The sequence below is a fragment of the Chiroxiphia lanceolata genome, chromosome 3 (genome assembly GCF_009829145.1).
Source record: "Chiroxiphia lanceolata isolate bChiLan1 chromosome 3, bChiLan1.pri, whole genome shotgun sequence".
In the NCBI taxonomy this organism is placed as follows: Eukaryota; Metazoa; Chordata; class Aves; order Passeriformes; family Pipridae; genus Chiroxiphia; species Chiroxiphia lanceolata.
Genome location: NC_045639.1, coordinates 20,617,375 through 20,635,529, shown reverse-complemented (window position 1 = coordinate 20,635,529; position 18,155 = coordinate 20,617,375). Strand labels below are relative to the sequence as shown.

Sequence of the window (18,155 nt, the reverse complement as noted above, 5' to 3'; positions counted from 1 at the left end):
AGTGTTCATGCAGTTGCTATACTGACTTTTTTTCACCTGGTATGTTAAGCTCACCATCTCCTCACACATATTTGCAGACTCATGACCTATCCTCTGTCCTCATTATCACTTTGCTTCTGATAGCTGAACATCTTGGAAATGATATTCAAAGATTTTGTTATAAATAAAGGAGACTAACAGAAGCCTAAATACAGACTTCTGTCACAGAGGAATAAACACCTGGAATTTCTTATGGCTCCTTTCTGTCAAGGAGTTCACAGAACTTTTCAAACAAACAAATATTCCTCTAAGGTAGGTATTGCTATTTTTCCTTTTTCAAGGCCTCTTATGATTAGCATTCAAAATCTTGATCCTCAGTTTCCTGTAACTGGAAAAACTGGGGAAACAAACAACGTTCTTGCCCTCCTTTGCAAAAAGGCCCCAGAGATGTTTCAATTTCTATGCTGGTATCACTCAGAATAACAGGGTAAAAATATAAAATAGAAAGCTTTAAAACCCTTGTTTTTGGCAGTAATTTTTTATTCCATAATATTACTAGCAGTGATACCTTTCCCATAAAGATCAAACCTAACGGGACAGGGACAATCCTGCTGCAGTCTGTACTGGGATTTCTGTCACTGGCAAGAGCACCATCCGAATATATAGAATCTACAGTGACATCCAGACTGATTCCCACTGATCTCAGCAAAGCCAAGACATTATCCTGTATGCTTTTCCATAGCTGGGGAGTGATTTCATATGCAAAGATCCTCACTTACCTACATCCTTCTACAAATCAGAGTTTTCTGCTGTCTGTTCTTCACCCAACTCAAGAGGGGCCTATTGACAGTCTCCCCTTTTCTACATTAGGTTTCTATGGCAAAAAAATATTATTACCTTTACTTAAATCAGTGTATTTCTAACTGGTGTAGGACCCTGCGTGCCCAAGACTGTTTCAAGACAGTGGCTTGTAGCCCAGTGGACTGGATTGGCACACATACTCCAGAATTTCACTCTACTCAGAAGTAACTGCATTTACTTCTGAGCAAGTCACACAATTATGATAAAGACAGTATATGCCCTTGTGCCTCCTCTGTTATACAGTTTCTTCTTACTTTGTCAGAGACCTGTGTTTTGGGTATTTATGGATTGGAGAAATCCCAGATCAGACATGAGCAATGTTGACAGGGCAAGACACTGCTCTAACTGTCCTTGTAGTGCCCGTCCTGTGGGAACATATGGGCTTTCATTTTCCAATAACATCAGCCAGACACATCCATTTTAACATATTCATTTGGCTAAAAAGAAAAAATAATCTCTTGCTGCATTTGGTTTTTGTACCTTTGCCTTTATTTCCAAGTTAATCCTTACTTATGGTTATTGCCCCTAGAATTTAATTTCTCAGGACACCAACAGGTTGGGTGAAGTCATATCTCCATTTTATATGAGGGAAAAAAAATCTCACCTGTAGTCCTTTACCTGTACCCATAAAACTGCCTTAAAAGAGTCAAGCAGCAGACTTGCCTCCTGTACCTCAGTTGTTTTCAGAAAGGCAAAGCAAATAAGTAGGACAGAGCTCAGAAGCTTGCTCCAAAAATAAGACCTCTTGATTTTTTGAGGGCTCCAGGCCCATCTCAGAAGCTGCACATCAGCAGCACTGGTGTGAAGCCGCAGCCCAAGAGGCACCCAGGGACCCCAGTGCACGGAGCAACTGTTGGTATCGGGAACCAGTGGTGAGCAAGGGCGACCAAACTTCCTCCTACATGCAAACTCAAGATTCAGTTTTCTGCAAGGTTACCCCCAATAATTAAAAGGTTTTGTAATTTACCCTTAAGAGCTCGTCACGAGGGGATCCATCAGAATCGATCTGTTATCTTTTACCTCCGCCCATACGGTGTGTGCGCCTTTCGTATGTAATATGGTTTACCAGATGAACGCTGGCAATATTTTCCACTAATTGCAAGAGTTACTAAACTGAACCTTAACTAAAATTAAGTTGACTATTAAAAGCTCAATGAGTAACCCAGCAAACGGAAGCACTGTGCATAGGATTTAGCAAGCACGCAAGTGATCTGGCAACCACCAAGGCACAATACTTGCTGAACTTCCTATAACTAAAACCGGTTCATACAATAGTCATATGTTCGTGATGTATGATGAATTAATGCTCACAATGTTTGTATGTATTAAAATGCCAAAATAAATGTGTAATAATTCAAGCATGCTATTCTGAAAACACAAAGTTAGCGTTGGGGTTGCAGGTTAATCTACAACATACACTCTCCACTAAAATAACAGATATCCCTGCATCAGTTTTAAAAATACATGAATAATGTTCTTAGCTATTAAGATGTCATTATCACAGACAGTCCTACAAATTTTTGCTACCTCTATAAACACTTCTAAGCTCTGTAAGGAACACACATTGCACTTGTTATTACATGTTTATTCACTAGATATAGGCTTTTCATGACTGCAGTTTCTAAATGTACAAATATATCTTTTTTGTGCTCGTATAGTTTCTAGGCTATACCTCTATACAAATATGTGCTACATTCTGTATTGTTGTTTTCAGGATTGTACACATGTACATAAATCAAAAGCAGCAAGAAATAATATTAAGACTGTATGTAGTCTAGCTGTCTTTAACAAACTCAAAAACTAGGAATTCCCTGAGAAAAAGTTCTCTCTCTCAGAGAGAGAAAAAAAAAGAGAGAAAGAAAAAGAAAAATATTCTTATCTATTCATGTGTATAAAAGGTACTTTCACATAAAAAGACAGAATGATTCAGAAGAAATTCTATGAGATTTCCTAAATACTGCCCCCATTTAAAAAAATCCAATATGTTAAAAAACAAAAGGTCAAAGTGGACATATGCAGAATTATGTGAAAGAGTTAAAGTTAATGATGAAAGACTATTTGCTGATAAGGATGCATCTATTTGATATAGGATAGCATTTGGGACTACTTGAACAAAAGTCTACAGAAAACTGATAAATCAAGGAACTGAGTAGGATTTAAACAAACAACAGACATAGCTGAGAACACATGAAATGTCATGAGTACAGCTGAGAAAGAAGGGATGGTACAGGACCACTTACTCAGCTACTAACAAGACATTATTTGCTTTGGTCTCCGCAGAGCGAGACAACTATCAATCCTGCCACAGCTCCAGAAATGCTTGAGACTGAAGCCCTGAAAAGAGTGTTTCTTATTTCTGGGTGTGCACATGGAACACCCCAGTAAGCCTGGCTTTCAAAACATAAAACATCCACCATGTAATACAGCCAGCTGAAACCCTAAGTGACTTCTTGCAGAAAAGAGTTCTTCCTCCAAATACAAAACACCAGGGCCTGGATTCTCCAAGAAAACCTCTAGGAACAATAATAATTTTGCATCCCAGTGCCCAGCTTTCAGGTGCTCTGCGTGTGAGATGGAGCCCTCAGCCCTGCCAGTAACTCCTGTGTCTCGTGCAGTGCCAGCCAACCCAGGAGCAGCCATCGCTGAGCAAGAACAGACCAGCAGTGCCAGCAGGAGATGGCAAAGGCCGTCCACACTCACCTGTAGTCCCACTTCTTCTTCTCTAGGACCTGCATTTTTAAGTAGCAATACTCAAATTTTACAGTTTTGATAACTTTTTCAAGGTTCTCAGGCTGCTCCTGAAAGAAACCTACTGGAGGGTCCTTTCCTTCAAGGACACAGCTGGAGAAAGTGAGGTATATCACACACAGAAATCCACCATTTTGCAAGAAGAGTTTGCACTTTCTGAAGTCTGTTGGGATGTGAGGGGAAAGATGCGAGCAGAGAGGCTCAACCTTGTCAGGATGGAAGTGCTTGAGAACATCCAAAGCAGATCTCTGGCCACCTGGGAAAGCTGTATATTGAAAACGTAGGCACTCACACAGGTTAGGCAACTTCTAAGGTTAGGTGGCAGTTCAGTGGGGATATTGAGGATCTCAGTTTGGGCTTTCAATGCCTAAATCCCACTTAAGTCCCACTTAAGGCATCTAATCCTTTTGTGGATCTGGGCCTAAAGCCTTGCCAGGAAGAAGAGAGTCTACGCATGCAAAAGCTGATGGTCAGTGACAGTCTGGTTCTGTTAAAACTAAACTACACAGAGAACGACCTTATTTTGTACAAAGGAATAATGCAGAATAATCAAAGACGTGTTCTAGTCACGGAAAGTTAATGGAAAGTTAATGCAGCTGATACAGATCACAGTCCTGTCTTTAGACCCTATGACAGTTTTGCTGACCTGGAGAATATTATAACCCATAAATCATGGGTCTTCAATAGCCCATGGGAAGAAGTACATTTGGAAATGTTCAAAAGACAAAATTACTAGAGGAGTCCTCAAAAAAACACTGACACCAGCTAAGAGGCAAAACTAGAAAGGAGCGAAAATTTATAAAATACTGTAATGTTTACAAGGAGTTAATAATTCAAAGAACAATATTCTGTTATTCAGTGACCAACTAGTTTGCCATGCTCCATAGAATTAAGCAGTTTCAGTCCAGTTCCTGACAGCCAGGAGTCCACCAGGCAAAAACTATGAATTTATTTCTCACTTACCCGCAGTGCTGTGGGCTGTCTCAACCATGAGGTAAAGTGTGAGTAGATGTGGATAACAGTTTACCCTATATTCACTACACCTTGTATCTCCATATCATAAATACATTTTCAATTTTTTTAAAGGTGCCTGTACTTACCCCACTTGAATTTAGTTGACAGGATTGCAAATATGATTATTTTCATATACAAATTATCTAATTGACAAAAGCAGTCTTGGCATAAAAGTAGATCAGAATTACAATAATAAAATACAAGTTATTGTTATTATTCTATACTACTGTTATTACAAGGAAAATATCATTAATTATTACTAATTATTTTAATGGTAAATGTTTCTGCCAGATCCCAGGTATGCACTGCAACATTTAACTGACTGCAAACAGTGAGATTCCTCCATGCTTAAAATACTGAGGGTCTCCATTTTGCAGATCCAAATACAGCTTCACAGAGCTCTACTGCAGCTGCCCATCAACCAGCACCAGAACTTTAAAAAACAGGAGAAAAACAAAGGGATCTGCCTCCCAGTTCTTCCTTGCTGCAGATGGGCAAAGACTTCTGGCAGCTCACTCACTAACTCCTGCAAGTTTTACATTATAAAATCAGTATTTGATGCAAAATACAGGAGAGTAGAATAAGCACATATGTCACAGATCGTAAAGATGCCAGAGATACTTTAAGTAAAAGAAAATTGCCTGTTGTCCCATGCCAGTTAAGTCCATGGGGTCATGGTGCACTCCTTCCTTCCTGAACACTGCATTATCCCTCCAGACTGAAACTTGGTTTCTTCTGCCAGGATCAACGATTCAAACAGCCCCCACCTGGTTCTCAAGGAGTGTAGAAATCATCAACGCTTCATAATCAGCTCATGGTAAGGGGGCCAGTGCGGCTTCCCCAATTTACTTGGATATTGGTCTCGAGTCTCACTGTGCTTTCACCTGCATTTTACTTTCGGTTCTGGATTCTTTCCAGGATAAAGACGCAAAGTCAAGGTGGTATCTTTCCTGTCCAGCCACCTCCTCTGTTTTGGTAAAATGTTAATATACTTATAGGTCTGATCGACAGGAGTACCCCAGTACGCTCTTAACACTGACAAAATCAAGTTACAGAAAATATTTTGCAATTTGGCATTTTTTTTTTCCCCAAATACTCCTCTTTAAATGCTTTCCTTTTAATTCTCAGAAGTATTTCTTTTCAGTAGAAGTCAGTCTATTTTTGCCTCCTGTTAATCTACGTATAAGATAAATCTTACTTTCCCGATTCACACAAGCAATCGCCCCCTCGGTCTGGCAAGGCAGCTCTGAAGAACAGGGAAAGCAGGATTTGTCCTGTATCTACCATGCATTTTGGTGACAACCTGTGCTTGACTGAGACTGGCCAGTTGTAACAGATTGATGAGAACTGTTTGAAATACTTCTGGTTGAAAAATATATAAATCATAATTACAGGTAAAACAACACAGACGTATCTGGCATGTATGAAATATAGAAATAACCTAGAAAAATGGAAATAAGCAAAGTTCCTGCCTGGGACTCTTATAATCCAAATTATATAAATATTACGACAGATAAATACACGAACCAGTAAGTCAGTATACTGCAAGGTGACAGTTGTCTAGAGAATATTAAGGGTTAATGTTTTTGAAGAGGTTAAGGGGGTCATGAAAATTGTGAATTTAGATTCACATCGATTTGAATTATTATATTAAATAATGCACAAAGTTAACTTTTTTTGCATTTCTTACTGACTACTATTCCTATTCCAGGTTCCTCCCTACGAAGGACAGGCACAGCAGGGAAGAAGCACCCAGGAAAAAAAATTGAGAGAAAAACATTAGTGGAATGCAGCAGTCTTGGGGGAGAGACCCATTTAAGCAAAGAAAGTGCTTAAGCAGGGACATTGGTGCTTGCGTCTAGGCGTACATAGAGAGGTTTGGTGAGCGCATGCCCGGGGAGGAGGATTTGGTTATGGTTAGAATTTGTGAGTGACAGCCATGTGACAGCTGGGAGTCAGCAAAGACTTTGTAGGGATGGAAATTCCTGAGACAGGACACACGACTGCTCATGCGATCTGCATGTGCCTATCATCATGCTATATTATAATAGCTGACACTGTGGTTTACCAGTTTTCCAAAAGAGAGGCTATAAATTAGGAAGAGGGTTTGAGGAATGGTGGATGAGAAATGAAAGTCATAACATTTAAAAACAAAGGGATAAATATAACTTGTTTTCATGTTATTGAAACAAGCAAACAAAATTCTCCAACCAAAACACACAACACCAGTAAAACTTGCATTTCCACTATTTATCTTTAGTGACAGGTATTTCCTTAGAATACAATTTTTGTTACTAATATATCTAGAAAGGCCTCAATCCTACAAACACAATTTTTAGCATGTGAATAATCCCACTGATTAGAGCTATTCCTACACTTTCAGGATCAGGGCCTAAGTCACAATGTGCAATTAAGCAGAGGCTTTTCCAAAGAACTGTTTCATTTGCCCTTCTGCAGGTCTTACACAAACGTGAAGCTAGCGGAGATGTGCAATTTAAATAAACCCAAAAAAGCGAAATACTTTCCCTTTAACACTGAATTCAAGCCAATACAGTATCACATGACCTTTACCGTAATTTCTATTAAAATCATTTCATGTCTGGTTGCTTCTGCTATCCTGGCTCATTTGTATTGTTTACAACAAGTCATTGCTCTCGACAGTTAGTGGTGGCTGAATCCATGGTTACCAGTTTTTACATTCACTGGTTAAATGGAATGCAGCTCTTCGGTGGGGTTTCATGGAGAAAGCTCTTAAGAAACCACAATCCAGCTATCAATCAGGCTAACCTGGGAGAAATTAATCTGATAAACAGAAGTGTCATGTATGAAAAATTTATTGAAAGGGAGCTCAAGGCTTGTATTAGTTGCAGTCACAAAAGTGGATACGTTTGGGTCAGACTTAGTACACAGAAGACTTAGGTTATGAGGTCTATGTCTGACATTCACCCATGTTGTGCCTTCTCTGGCGCTCTCTGCTAATAGAACTATACTGTTCAAGGCTTTAAAAAAAATAAAAATCTCAAACACTTATTTTACCAGAAATGTGTTCGGAATATAAATAGTGCTTAAATACAGGTTTAACCAGACTGCAGTCCCGGCAAAGTAACTTAAACAGACACAGACAAGATAGTAAAACACAAAATAGACAGCCTTGAGTAGAATCCAATTAAGACAAAAACCACCCCAAACAGTGCAATGTTGTTAACGACTAAATTAAGCCTGCAAACAAATATATTTTATTGCCACCTAAGAACAATACGCACTAATTCCATTTGCCCTGTTATTTATAGTTTGGTAAAGGGTGGGGTTGCCAAAATCAAAGAGCAAAGCAAAAACTTATTTGCTAGATCAACCCCCAAAATCCTTTAAAAATGCCTAAAAACATGAGAAAAGTTCTCTACAGTTTGATGGCTACAATATTTGTCCCACAAGCTACATGACAGCAACAAATAGTTAAATCAAACATATTACTACTAGCTCATCTACTGCAAAGTCACTGTATCAGAAGCCCGAATTGATTTGCTTCCTTAGAACAAATTGAAAATGAATGTAACACAACATCCGAAAAAAAAAATCCCTCCTGCCCTGCTAATCGGATATCGTATAATGGTTGATTGCAGCTTTGCACCGTGCTATTGTTGCCTATAGCATACATACTTACAGGTTCTGGGTTCTTCCAAGAGTTTGGTGCAGTTTCAAGGACAAATGTCTTAAGGAAGTCTTTCTACTGTGCAGCAGTGATCCTAGCTCTGATCTCATTACATGAGCAAAGTGCTACAGCTGACAATATAAAGGAAACTTCCTGCGTGAAGAAGAAATCTTGGAAAGTCTCAGGGTTAAAAAGGCTGCTTAAATGTGCTGCTTGATTTGCTCCCTAGTTGTGTATACACAGTAGCAGCTGATCTCTGTTTGCAGCCCTGCAGAAAGAAACCTTTGCTGAAAACCAATGGCATCACATTTCAGTGGAGCTACTGCCAGGCTCTGGAGAGCAAAGCAACCTTTGACAACTTCACCCAGTTCAAATCACCGGCGTTTGCTGCATGTCCTGCAGGACTTTTGAAATGGTATATTTACTGTATTATTTTTATTTAACACTACTCTGAAATCCTGCATCCTAGGCAGTCGTGAAGTCTCTCTCACTGTAATAGGAGGTTTTTGACTGTGTCAGGACTGTGAACTGCAGAATTCGCCACAATATCTTTTGCTTTGTCTTGATCGTGGCATTTGCAGATGAGAAGCTGTTAGCTGCGCTCAAAAGCATTTTCTGCCTTAGAATTGCTAAATTAAGTGCAACAGGCATCCTGTTTATCCTAAATTAATCCTGAGCCTGCCTCGCATCAGTCACGCACTTCTCAGTGCTTTTTCTTCTTATACAGAGTACAAGTCAAAAAATTTTGGGAGTGAGAGGGGGCTGGTTCTTTCATTTAATATCTTACCTAGAGCCTGGTCTAGCCTGGTGCCTGTTGGATTAAAACCATGGAGCACAACACCCCAAATTCAGCAAAGTTTGGTGTTCTGACCAAAGTTTCAGTGTAATTTCAAATATCTGTCAGTGCTCCCTTAGCTCCTGCCTCGGCCCTCCAGAATCAAACAAGGATGGTCAAACCAAGGAACTGCATCGGCTTCTGCAGTTCTTACTGCTGTCCAAGCAAACTAATAAGACCAGAAAACAACATTTAAAAGGAATACATCTGCTAGCACTATTTCAACTCTTAACTGGGAAGCAACACTCCAAACACATCCTCACATTTGATGTTAAAGAATTATCAATAATTAATTCGGATTTAGTTGTTTCACCATTTAGCCCAGGGTGATTCTTCAAAGAGTAACTGGGACCACACATTCCCCTGGCACACAGTCAGAGCATGACCACAAAGCTTGCACACTGCTTTCCAAACAGGACCTACTTCCCTCTCCAGGATAACCAGAAAGCCTCAGAAACAAAAAAATTTAGAAGAATCCCTTTTAAAAGTGCACCATAGCAGAATTTGGTTAGGAGGAGTTAAGGTTTTTTTCCTGGGCATTTGTAAAACAGATTATTCACCACACTCTTTTCCCCTCAGGCACTATGACTATTCTAGCTACTAGTATATTGCGTGTTATTTCTTTAATATTTTGAACTTTATTCCAAAGGGCAGAAACCAAAACTGACAGTACATCAAGACAGCATGCTCTATGATTCAAACAGCAAAATAATTGAGATCCTGTGCATACACAACATCCAAGTCTGTGTACACACGTGGCACACGTGTGCATACACTCATTCACAAGCACAAACAAGTGTAAGGGTTTGTGGCCGAATTTTCAAAGATACTCATAGTTCACATCCTCACCTCCAGTCAATTAAAAAAAAGGGTAAGAAGAAGCAAAATCTGATTAGTAAAACATTAAAAATCATTTTTGTAAAAGGTCAGCACCATTTATAGCAGGGTAACCACACTGATTCAATATACACCACTTCCACCCAAATTCGTGTCTCCTTTTTGGGAGAAGGATCCTGTCCACTCCCGGACTGTGTCACACCAGAGAAATGAAAGTGTGTGGTAGCATCAGCAGGTTTAATCTTGCTCTTCTCCCTCAAGAGACAGTGCAAGGCAGGGACTCAAAATCCTGGCTACGAAGCTGGGCTCACTGTCTGTCTGCATCACCTCTGACACATCACCTCACCTTTCTGTGCCTAAGCTGGCACCATCACATTTACTGCACGTTGCAAAAGCACAGCTTCTGTCCCTCGGTTGCTCAAGCTGTGAGACAAGGATTGCATGTTGGAGCAAAGTAAAGGACTAAAACTTGAGGTTGTGCGTCCTGCTCCCAGATGTGCCATAAGAAGGGCCGTGACCTTGAACCACCTGCTCTCTGTGCTCCATTGCCCAGCCTGCTGACCAGACTTCACATAACTCACTCACAACACCCATCTACCTGGTCCCTTTTGACTGTAGTGTGGCAGGAACGCGTTTTTTTCTGTTAGAAATTCAGCACAGAATAAAACAAGTTCTTTTTGACAGGTAGAACTCCAGGCACTAATTTAAGACAAGTAAAAAAAAAAAAATCCCTGCGGAAGCAGGAATTTCGGTGAATGAAGTTTTCTCCTCAAGAGCCTCTAAATACCCAAGTGTCAGCACAGAAAGGCTGCAACTTCTGAATGAGGCATGAGAGAGCAGTAATCCAAGTGTATTCAGCAATTCTACCCCACACAGACCCAGTGGTACTTGTCAAGGCTGGAGGATGTCATCTCCATGTTAGACTCCACTTCTCCTTCCCTCTCCTCTGTAACTGTGCCCCACCTGTCACAACTGGGTCAATACATATCCAGGGACACAGCACCTTCAGCTACCTTCTTTTGTAAAAGTATACACAGGTCCTAAACATGGGACAAACGGAAATTGCAAAATCTTTCTCCTCCCACTCTTCCCAGCTACACCTCAACCTGCAGCACTCTGTCTTCTCTTTTCTCTCCTTTCTGATTTTCTCATTGAATTTTTTCACAGCATTGTATCCAGCAGGGAGAACAGTAACAATTCAAAGCCTATTTTTCAGCCTTCAGAGGGCAGGGTAAAGTAGCCTGCCTATTAAGGCAGGATGGTAAAAAACGTTTATAGAGGATGGGGAGCAAGACCTAGGAGAGAAATGAAGGAGAGGCTGACCCCAAGCTTATGCAACGTCAGAAGCTGTAGGTCTCTACCCCTCCTCCACCCATCCCCAGTGGAAAGGGTGACCCTTGGAAGCCAACCCCACTGCCTGCTCTTCCAAAGTCTAAACTAGTACCAGTGCCCAAAATGGGCCATGTCTTGTCTTCCTGACATTCATCGGGTGTAACAATTTAGAAAGCTTGTTTAATTCACGCGGGTCTTAAATTCAAAGATACCATAAAGAGGAACTCATTTACAGCTAATATTACAGCTAATAAAAATAAAACAAATTCTCAGCTTTTGCATGAACATTTGTTGTATATTTTAAAACCCTGTTTCCAGGAGTCAAGTAATAAGAGACCCAGCTTTCTCATTTAAAAAGAGATTTCTGACTCTTGTAATTAAAGAGGAAAAATTGAAGGTAACCACAATAAAAGAGAAGTCCAGTAGAAGCACAGTGACACTTTTCAAAGTCCCACCTTTTAGCTAGTCTCAAAATTTCCAATAAGGAGTTCCAGTTTTAATTATCAGTCTCAGAACCCAACAGGAGTATACAGAGACTCCATGAAATATATCCTACCTGTTTTATTCAGACACTTAGGACTTTGCTTAAACATTAAATATAAAACTCTGTTCATCTAGCCCTGTCTGATTCCTGCACAGGTCCCAAATGTGCCCTTTCCTCAGCCTATCCATATACAAAATAACTGCGACTACTGGATTTGCTTTTCAACTTTTTAGTGCACGTGGATCCTAATCAACATATGGAACACCTTTCTCATCCTCACACAACAAGTGGTTAGGCTCTCCTCACTGAAATTCCTCCATAAAAGTCAAAGTCACTTTTCTCTTTTCATCTAGCAAGACTTTAAACCAAAACTAGTACAATCATCAGTAACTGTGTATGCCTAAGCTAGTTGCTGTTCCCATTAGCGGCTCTGCACTACCCACTCATTCAGGATTCTCTGTCCCATTGTATTAAATATACTCGTATTTTGCACTATGTGTACAATTAAAATTGTTGGTTTTTTTCATACCGTTCTGGTCTTTTATTTGCTCTCTAAAGTATCCAGCATACTTTGAAACCAATACAGGTGATAATATAAATGTAAATACCGCCATGGAGTCATCACGATAAATTTGACATTGGGAATAATTCATTCAAGGTATCTAGATCCAGTTTAAATTCTTTCCCAGTTTTAACCGAGGCGTCATAACCAGATGAACTTAAACAAAGGTGTACAACTTCATGCTAGGCAGGTAAGCCACCCTAACCACAAAATAAATTTTCAGTGATTAAGTTGAATTGTTCATACAAAATGCCAGCTTCAGCTTTTCACCCATACAAAATAGCTTGGAAAATATATACTGCATGTGTTTATTATAGCTACAGTTGCTATGAACATCTATAAATCTCCAACAATTTCTTTGATTTATGTTCAAAAACATACAGGGCATGAAATGATGCCTGCAACCTTACATTTCCCTCAAGAACATTGTGGGGAGAAGATATATTCCAAAACATCATGTTAGATTCCTTGTTATGTCTCCTTTTTAAAATAAATGTATGATAATCAATTACACATGCTTCAAAGCAACTGCCACTAGATTCCCCAACAGAAAAGCTGTTTGAGAAAAGTTCCATTTTCTTTCCCCTAATGGTTGAGTTTATAATAAGAGATCTTGCCTCGATATTAAAGGAAAAAAATTGTATTACAAAGGATAGGCCCTGCTCAACTTGTATATGCATACACAGGTTTATGCTTGCCTAAACTTGACTTAGAACAAGGTTTTCAGAGAAGTAAAATCTCCACTGATCAACATGCTAAGAAAAGGATGCGTGTGTGAAGATCTTGCACCTAATCTCCTTGTCATATATGCTTGTAGTAATCCAACTGATGTCAAGAGAATGACACAGATGATAAGTTAATGTATCAGGCTCGACTTCCCTTTCAACCTCAATATGCAAAACATTCCTTTAAGAAGTCCACTGAGCAGTAGCCTCCACTAGAAACAGAAACCTGCAGATGTTTATAGGAATATCAATTAAGATGAATGGGAGCTCTGCCATTAACGCTGGTGCACGTAAGATTGGACTTTGCAGATCTGCCTGAACTCCGCTCAGAGGCTGAAGTGCATGTTTTCTCCAGGGTATTGAGGCCAATGGGTTATATGCCGTTAATGGGTGAACATAATACACATGGTATTTCCACAGTCTCATGGCTCTGGTACAGGGACAAGGGCAGTATCCCCAGGCAGCACCCTTGCCCATGGTGGGAAGACTGGAGTGGCTGGGAATGCATGCAGTGCATGACACACAGCATAGAAAAGGTCAGGATCTACTGTCTCCCCTTCATCAGGTAGTTCATGCTGCCTGCACTCCAAAAAGGAAGCTCCCATTCCCTGTGTCCTAGGCACTTTGCTTACACTGCAAACTAAACAGCTGACAAACAATATAGAAAATTGGACTGGATGGGACAAGCCCCTCTAAGGAGGACTGGCACCTACTGACACTGAGTTTCCAGCAAATAAGGAATAAGGTGGATCCGTGACTTGTTTCAAATAAGACATGGCCCTGTTCATCCCTGTAAGGGGTGCGAAATTTGCATGCCAAACCAGGACACAGAAATAAATTCACTCATTCCACTCCTTTTTTTTATTATTTCCCCTGTTTTCTCTGAATCAAGCCTTCAAAGAAAGATAATTCACAGGAGAGGAAATACTGGCTTGCACTGTCTTTGGACTCCAGTGTTATTTCATCCATAACTAAGGAAGCCAAGGTGGAGGAGGGGAGACAACTGGACGTGCGTGCCTATTGCCCATGCAGTCCCAGCTAGATAGCATCAACAGTTGTTCTCCTATTTTCACAGTGGGAAATAAGCAGGTACTAGCTGTATTGGAATAATCAGGAGGAATCTAGGTCAAAATCAAAGCAAGACTGCTCTGTCCATTTGACAAAACCCACATGCAAACACAATACCCATGTAAAAACAAAGAAGTTATTTGTAGCAGTTATCTCTGTTAAGATTGCTAAACAGGCATGCAGACATTGGCCTACCTTGAGTAAAAGGCACTATTCCTTCCCTGTGACTTTTGAAAAGGCATTCAAAATCAATATAAAATTGCAATATTAGGAAATTTTATAATCATTATTTCAAAAAAGCAGACTTGAAAGGGTCTCTTGTTCATAGGTAAATCTTCAGTTAGTTTTTCTAGTACCAGTGGTTCAATCGAAAGATTCACCAACTGCCCCCTGGAGAAAACTGAAGATCTGCATTTAAATGGAGATATAGTATTTCCAAATGCACGGTACCTGCAAGGCAGATACTGCCAAGGTTTCTTAGTGAGTGGATCTCAAATTGTATTAGGTACATTTCAGTGCTGTAACTATACCAATTTCGTAGGACTGGGGCTATTTCCATACAATTTTTTTCCTGTGTGCATGATTTGTAATATTTGTCCTGATAAGACAAAGTTAAACCCCCAATCACAACAAAGCCCTCACATACCAACAACAAGGAATTACAACCTTACGCATAATTTTCTGATAGGGACGATGAAGACTCTATTAGATGGCTTGACTGAAAATCTTAAATAATTGAAAACTCTGATGACTTAATAGAGTAGTAAGCTTGGTTTACAATGCAGCCAATTTAGAGCCATAAAAACACAGTGTAAAATGTTTATCTTGTGGTTGACCATTACATATCCTATTTATTATTCCAAAGTATTTCAACAGCATTTTTCTTCATCAATGTGGCTGCTGGCATTTAGCACCCACTCGCTAAATGCACGTGATTTTCTTGGAACAGCTTTAGGAAAAGAAAATAAAAAATTAGCAGATGACTATAAAACTGTTCCTTGTTACAATATGCCTCTTTTTCACATTCTGACTTGAACCGACTTCATGTGCTAAAAAATACGTTCAAAACCACTAAGCCTTAAATATAATAAATCAAAGCCATATACATGAAGCTAAAAAGACTGGTGCAACTACTGATCCTGACACATCAGAGAACCAAAAAAAAAATCAAACCTCATGAATACTTTGTTGCTAATGTACACCAGTTCAAAGAGCAATGTTCCTCTTAGGAAAACATCTTAATTTTCATATCAGAAAATCATCCTAACCTTCCAGAAAAGTTTTTACAAGTATGCAAGGAAGGCAGAGAGAAGGTTTAGAGTGCAAAAGGCACTCATGATGGGTTTCAGACACACAGGCATTAGTCCAGGTAGCCTCTCTCTGAAATTCAGGTTGCAATTGAAATGTCCCTGTAAACAAGGTTACTGCGAACGGCCCAAGATATCCTTCTCAGCAACACCTTCAGCAGGAGCCCTTCAGCTGTCTACTTAGTTTGTTATACCTTATCTCACAGCCCTGACATCCTAATGCTGATTCAAATTCGGGATTCAAAATGAAAGACGAAATATCTCTAAGATCACTTAATATTGAAATACTATTGCAGTAATAAGTGGTGCCAGGCTGAAGATACGGATATAGTACTCTAGTGGTAACCTTTTAATTTCTGACAAAATACTGTGGAATAACTGTGATACTGCACACACAGTTAATGCAATCGATTTGTTTTCCCTGTTTTGATAATGAGCGCGCTGAATGTCGTGTTTACCTTCTCCTGCCCCTGGCACATTTTAAACTGTAAAGTCCTCTAAAAGGAGACAGGCCAGATTCCTGTACAGACATGAAACACCTCACACCACAGAGCCCCCCTCCCCAGCATGCTGAACCACAGCTACCTTGATGCTCTCACACAAGGGAAATCATAACCACGAGTCGCTTTGTCATTCCAAGTCTTTGGCTATTTTCAGTGGAAATGCAATGCGTGGACCGTGTACAATGTAATGTAGGTTAAAGTGTAAACTACTCTCATTCTGAAAGTGAGGGTAGGTATGCTACACTGGAACATTTTGATCTCTGAAATAAAACAGGGAAGTAACAACGAAATGTATCAGGCAAGTTTTACACTTTGTATTTTAAACAGGGTGGCTAATAAATGCTTAAAACTTTGGTGGGTTTATACAACGGCACTCGGATTTCCCTCCCGGTCACAGACAGTGATAGGTTGAAGCAGGGCAGGGGGTCAGCCGTTTTTCTGTTATGTTATGTTGGCTATTAGGTTCTCCTTAATAGTATGAAAAGACAGGATGGGGGGGAGGGGAGTTGAGACAGGGGGACGATATAGGAGAGAGGAGGACTACAGGAGAGAAACCTCAAGCAGCTCAGTGCCTGCCTTCCCACACTACCATTCACCTTCATTTTCCTCTCCTTTATATTCTACTCATTTTTACTTGCCTCCCCCATTATTTAGTCATCCCTTAAATGCAGTCCTCTCTTCTTTGGGATCACGAGAAACATATTAACTAGACCCAGGACTCGGAGAGCATCCCCTTCAGCACTTCAAAATATACCTCATGACCACTCGCTCCTTCATGGCATTAATGACCATGGGAAAATAAATAATAAAATAAAATTAAAAAAAAAAAAAAAGGAAAGAAAATTTCTCGCAGCCGGGTCACATTCAGACCCCCCACGCAGCCGCTTCCCCAAACCCCCTCCCTCCCCATGACCAGCGCTGGGAGGGCCAAGTGCCAGGAGGAGCGGGCAGTACGTGGACTTTGCACACTTTCCTTCGCCCCTGCTGATCCTGGGAGCGAGCGGCCCCGCCGCCTTTGTGTGCGCGTGTCCGCCCGCGGGTCCCGACAGCCCGGCACGGGCGGAGCGCGTCCCGCGTGGGGCGGCCACGCCACCACTCCCGCCGCCCGGGGCCGGCAGCGCGGCACGGTGACTGACCCCCGCCCGGCAGGCAGGGCTCCCCCCGGGCCTGCGCCGCTCCCGCCGGCAGCCCGCACAAGTGTTCCAGCAGGGAGCGAGCGGCGGAGGAGGGACGGGGGCGAGGACGGGCCCCCCCGCCGGCCTCGCCCCGCGCCGCAGCCGGGACACTTCGGGGCTGCCGGGGGGAACACGGCGGGGGGGTCAGGGCGGCACAGGGCAGCAGCCGCGACAGTCACACGCGCCCCGGCACAGGCTTGGAGAGTCCGGTCCCCCTTCTCCGCTCGCAGCTGCGGGAGCCACCCCGGGACCCCGGCCCCAAACTCTTTGCTGGCTAAAGCCTCGTCACTTTTCCCGGCACTCCTGACCCTGGGCGGGAGGGACACAGGCACATAAAACCTGCCGGGGTAGGATCTGTCAGCAGTAAAAAAAATCATCCTGCTTCCCTTCTTTCCCCTACACCCCCCACCCCCCCACACACACACCCGGGCCAATAATTCTAAATAATTGTCCGAGAGGCGAGAGCCACTGAACCCTGGGTGGCTGGTGCCGTCGTGCAGATTTTTCCCAAGGTGATTTTTTTTTTTTTGGGGGGGGGGGGGAATGACTCTGAGCAAGGGCTGAAGGTGGAAGGGGGCGGGGGGGGGGGGAGGAAAGCGCTTCTGGCAGCGGCTTGTCTCCAAGCACAAACATGCCCCCCATGCAATGTCAGCTGGCGGGGGTGCGGGGAGGTGCGGGGGGCTCGCTTTACCTGGTCAGCTCAGAACCGCAGGCAGGTTAATCAGGTGAGTCGTCGGGGATTTTAAAGAAGCCGAAGCCGGTTTCTTTGCTAGGAAAGTCTACAACACCATGCAGGGACATTGCAAAATCTTTACACACGCCTCCTTTAACTGGGCTCCCGCGACCTCCGCCGGCGAGGGGGGAGCCGGCGGCGGGCGGGAGGCCGAGCGGCGCCGCGGCGGCGGCGCGGGGGGCGCGGGGGGCGGTGGCGGCGGCGGGCGCGGCCCGGCGGGCAGCGGGCGGCGGCGGGCGGACGGCGGCGGCCCCGGTCCCCGCGGCCCCGGCCCCGGCGGCGTCCCCGCGCCTCCCTGCCGCCTTGGTAGCGCCGGTCCGCACTCGGCCTGACCCGGGACGTC

The 18,155-nt window shown here is 42.3% G+C and overlaps 1 protein-coding gene across 11 annotated transcripts in view; it reads right to left on the bottom strand.

Annotated features, from left to right (window-relative positions):
• The window catches only part of ESRRG (estrogen related receptor gamma), a 398,405-nt gene that overhangs the window by 361,100 nt on the left and 19,150 nt on the right, over nt 1-18,155 (bottom strand). For 7 of the 11 annotated variants that reach the window (XM_032681992.1, XM_032682001.1, XM_032681994.1 and 4 more), the window contains exon 1: nt 17,771-17,927. The exons of 2 other annotated variants lie outside the window; for them this stretch is intronic. Coding sequence is in view for 1 of the 9 variants with exons in the window: in XM_032681987.1 (XP_032537878.1) it covers nt 8,264-8,361 (98 nt within the window). In the remaining 8 variants the exon portion in view is untranslated. Of the gene's footprint in view, nt 1-8,263; nt 8,449-17,770; nt 17,928-18,155 lie in introns of those variants that run through there. 2 more of the 11 variants (XM_032681987.1, XM_032681997.1) reach the window with 2 other exon arrangements.